Source organism: Atta cephalotes (genome assembly GCF_000143395.1).
Source record: "Atta cephalotes unplaced genomic scaffold scaffold00042, whole genome shotgun sequence".
Lineage (NCBI taxonomy): Eukaryota > Metazoa > Arthropoda > Insecta > Hymenoptera > Formicidae > Atta > Atta cephalotes.
Window position 1 is genome coordinate 451,035 of NW_012130106.1, and position 5,065 is coordinate 456,099.

General features: G+C 34.9%; 1 protein-coding gene across 1 annotated transcript in view; it reads left to right on the plus strand.

Annotated features, from left to right (window-relative positions):
* The window catches only part of LOC105622241 (serine/threonine-protein kinase mig-15), a 92,115-nt gene that overhangs the window by 71,451 nt on the left and 15,599 nt on the right, over positions 1–5,065 (plus strand). The window contains exon 15 of the mRNA XM_012203662.1: positions 2,274–3,056. Within this exon, the coding sequence (XP_012059052.1) occupies positions 2,274–3,056 (783 nt within the window). The remainder of the gene's footprint in view (positions 1–2,273; positions 3,057–5,065) is intronic.

Below are 5,065 nucleotides of genomic sequence, written 5' to 3' on the forward strand. Positions count from 1 at the left end.
ACACACACACACACACACACACACACACACACACACACACACACACACACACACACACACCCACGCGCGCGCGCGCTCAGAAATCTATTGAGGTGAGAATTGATTAAATTCGAAGATGTGTGGACGAAAAGATCCTTGTTAGGCTAGCATCCTTGCCCCCCAATAGCGCTAAATAAATTCTAAAATTAGGTATTCATTAGGCTGAAGTGCGAAATTAGGTGATCCAATCATTTAACAGGAAAAAAGGTATTGGGAGGAGGACTGACTTAACATTAAGTTAGCCCCCTCCCCCATAAAAAAATAAATTATTGTGTACATGAAAATAACAAATACAACAGAATTAAGTGCTCTACGAAATGATTAAAATATTTCGAAAATATATTGTATATCGAATTATATACTTAGAACTTAGACACCAGGCGAACGGTCGGTTCACAAGAAAGAAGTTGCCTTAAAAAATAATATTCCGCCAAATTTGATATTAAAATTTTTTTTTTAAATATTATTTAAAGACATTAAGTCGCCGAATGAGAAGATGCTCTTTTGATTTAGGAGTTTGAACCGAAAGGTCAACCGAGCGACTAACTTACAAGAGTGAAGTACTAAAAAATTACTAAAAAATTAAGTACTTCTACGTATTTAGTGTTCAAATATTTCTCTTTTTATATACTGTTAAGATATCTAATTGCTGAATTAAGTGTTCGTTTTATTTATAAAATTTTTTTATTTGATAAATAAAAAACGAGCACCTAAAATTCGGCGATTAGATATCTTTAAATAATATTAAAAAAGAAATATTTTGATAAATTTATCTTCTATCTTGTGAGCCGATCACGCGACCGACCTTTGAGTCCGAATTCTCGTCAAACGGAATGACCATCTAATATCTTTAAATAATATTAAAAAAGGAATATTTTAATACCAAATTTGTCGGAGCATCTTATTTTTTAAAGCAACTTCTTCTAAGCCGACCATTCGATTGGCTAAGTTCTATATATAATTCTGTATAGGGGAGACTATGGTTAAGTGAGCACCTTTTCTTCAATTGCAATTTTCAATAACAAAATAAACTATTTTAGTCAAATAATTATTAGCGTTTTACGGAGTGATTATAAGATTACAAGATGGCAATAAAAAGTTTTAATGTTTGCAACTTTATTTCATCTATATATACAAAAAATGATGTGATTCGAAAAATCACAAAAATTACTTTTGACTATCGAAAAATACGTTTGTTTGACTACCTAAACATAATAATGCGGCACCTAAACTAATCAAACTTCGTTAGTAAGGATGAGATCTCACACGAGATATCATCTACAATATAAATTGGGAACTCATAAGATATATTTTTGCTATTCAAAATTCAAATGCCAATTTAGCCCCGGTCTCCCCTACAATATATTTTTCGAAATATTTTAATCATTTCGTAGAGCATCTAATTAGCATCTAATTAGCACTTCTTGTATTTGTTTTTTTCATTTACTTAAAAATATTTATTTAATAAATATTTTTTTTTATGAGAAGGCTAACTTAATATTAAGCCAGCCCTCTTCGCAATATCTTTTTGTCCTGCCAACGATTGATTCACCTAATTTCACTTCAGCACCTAATTAGCATCTAATTAGCACGTAATTTTGGAATGTATTAGAATTTTTTAGCGCTGGTGGGGGGGGGGGGTTAGCTTAATAAGGGTGACAGAAAGGGAAGAAAATACGAGCGATTGCAACACATCTATTTTTTTATCTTTTTTTGTAAATACATACGTACCTTAACTGATAATTGGGAGTAAATCAGCAATATTGTCCGTTCTCTTTATTGTTCGTTCCACGTATTCGTCAAGATTGAACTTTGTTCCGTTCCAAGCGAGCACCATGGCGCACTGCCTTGTGTCTGTACTCTTGCCGCTATCGTACATATACCATGCACATTCATATACGAACGATGATCACGTACGCTATAAATTGACTATATTGTTGCGGTGTAATTGCAGTTATATTGATTATACAATAATTGAATATAATAAATTATATTTGCATCTTTTCAACTTTTATATTTGATGTTGAAATTTTTATTATTGTCAACTTAATTATAGATTTGTTACTGCCGCAAAAATAGTCATTCCTTATTACATTATATTATTACATTACATCATCATCACCATCATCGATAGTTCACATTGTCATTTCACATTGTTATCGCACGCATTTCTTTTTCTTGTTTTTTTTCTCTGTCACCATACCATTACCTTCGCCATCGTACGCACACTCTAGAAACTTAGTCAGATGTCAGACGATCGTGCAATGGCTAGCGGCAACCGGCGTTCAGAAATAGATGAGCAGCTCCTTCTGAAGGAGTGGGATTTTACCCGCTTCTTTCAGGGTTTTAATGAAAAGTTGGATAAAATGAAACAGGAGCATCAACAAGAAGCAACCGATCAAACGAGCAAATCTGGATCCAACGAGGATCATTCATCTTCGTCTAGCGAAAGAACGCTCAAGAGACAGGAGGAATTAGCCCGAAGGAAACACGAGCAACATCATCAAAAGCAACAGCAATTGAAACCGATTCACAGGCGACAAGAGAGCGATTCGAAATTGGGTAATGCATCGAGTGTCTTTGCACGTGCCTTTCGTCGTGAAAATTCGGACTTTTTCCCGTCTGCAAGACATTCGGCGTACCTGCAGAAGTCATCGGACTCAAGATCTAGTATATTCGCTAGCGGTAATCGACGCGGAAGCGAGATAAGCGTAGCTGGCATTGTTGGTAAGAAAGGTGGCAATGTCCTCAACTCCGGAGAGCCGGTCTTAACAGATTTCTCGTTGTGCCGCGAGGGGCCTCAGAGGCCCAGGAGAGAAAAGACCGAGAGCGAAATCGTCTTCAGTAATAGGCATGAGGCGAGGAGGTGCGATTTCGGACGCGATAAAGACGAGAATGCAAGAAGACGCAGTTGTAGACCTTCGGATGCTGCGGCATCTGCCATAGTCGATGATGCAGGAACGATTAAGTCCATGGCCAGTACAACGGCCAGCGAATACAGCCCTGTTGTCACCCAGGTCAGTCCCCTAAGCGAATCGTCAGCCCGCGCGTGTCACGAAAAATTTTCGCGAGCCTTTCGCGAATCCTGCCTGTGTGCTTGCCTGAAAGAGACTTTTTTTATTATCTTATTGATATTTTTTTGCCTATTATCTTCCTTGATCCTTGTCCTTTTCCAAAACTTACATCTTCGAAGTGTCTGTCGAGTTATTAATTTATTCTTCGTGTGTATTGTTCATTGCTAGTACAATTTCTGTAATCTATTTGTAAATATATACCAAATTAATTAATCAACTCGTCCATATCCTATGATGCTCGTGGACACTTCGATTCTTTACATTTCCTTGAGATAATCGTGACTGATTTTTCGACATCCAGCGGCATAACACTTACATAGAAAACTAGTTAGCTACGTTCGACTCTTAGGCGCATTTTCTTTTCTTGTGTTATTCATTTTCACAATTCGTCAAGTAAATAGCAACGATACATTATTAATTTACTAGTGCTATCAGTACTGTCATATATTAGCTATATTAATATCATTTTTGACATATTCTTCGATTACGTTCTTCATTATTTTTATGTGAAAGTGACACGGAATTTTCAAAGCGTAACGTTAAAATATTATTAATTAATACATCATAATCTCTATAATACTAATTTCGCTATTATTAACATTACTACTCCTGTTAATTATTATTATTCCTGTTATATTTACTTTACCATTACTGTTACTACTACCATTAATACTATTATTGCTACTACTATTATTGCTACTATTATTATTAGTAGACACTAATAATACTACTAGTTTCTTCTTATTACTAAGGACATGGGAGATTTTTGCTAAAGATGCTGCTGAGATACAACATCTTATTCACTCTTTCCTTCGCTCAAGAGGCTTTTTGCAAATGTATTTGTTGAGTAGCATTAATGAGCATTTTCTTCAGCGATTTTCTTCACTTGGGTTACCTTAATCGTCACACACGATGATTCTATTTGTCTGATGCTTTTGAAATGTCTGTCAATACGGTTGCAGAATTTTGCGTGAATACTCACTAATATGAGGATATGGTCAACACAAAAAGATGTCGAATTATTAATTGCTACTTGGTAAGATTCTCCTTTGTTTTCCATTCATCACTGTGTCCTTATCCTTGGCAAAGCCCTTGTGAGCCTTGTCCTTTATTGTGATGAGTGCTATACTACGTGGAAAAGCGGCAAACATCATTTCTGCGGCGACGAAAATGCGAAATCTGGGACTGAGGATTATGGAGTTTCTTCGAGATATTCGACAATGTTGTTACTACCGACGCAATGACACGCCGCGGGATTCGGCAAAGAATAAAAAATACTGCCGAAAATTTGTAATGCCAAATCATAATTTTTTCCTGATTATTACATTGACATATTTCAATGTGATCTTTCTTCGGTTCTATTTGATATTTTTATTTTTGTTAACATATCTATGGAAATAATTGAAAGTGCGGTATTTAAATAAGAACTATTAACAAAATTTTTTATCCGAGCATTCGAAATAAAATTTTTCGAATTAAAATCGTATGTGGAAGAATATTTGTGATATTGATAGGTACGTCCAAAGTACAAGAATCGATTTTATAACTGAGAATCCTTCATTTTGATTACATTTTTTTCTTCTAATATTTCTATTGAAGTACAATTTTTATTATAAGAAAATGTTTATATTGAATTTTTTACTAAAATAGTCGTACAACAGAGCCAGTTTTGTGAAATATGACAATATTCGCTTTAAATATTAACATGTGAGTACTAAAATACAAACACATTAACAATGCAATAATAATTGCTGTCACGTTTTTTGATAGTATTTGTTTTTCAGAAATCCTATTTACTCGAGCCAAATCTTTGTATTTCAAGAATGAAAGAAGTAAAGAATGAGAAAGAACAAAAAGAAAGTGAATGAGATCAAGAGAGATCGAAAGAGAGCGGGGGGAAGGAGAGAGAGAGAGAGAGAGAGAGAGAGAGAGAGAGAGAGAGAGAGAGAGAA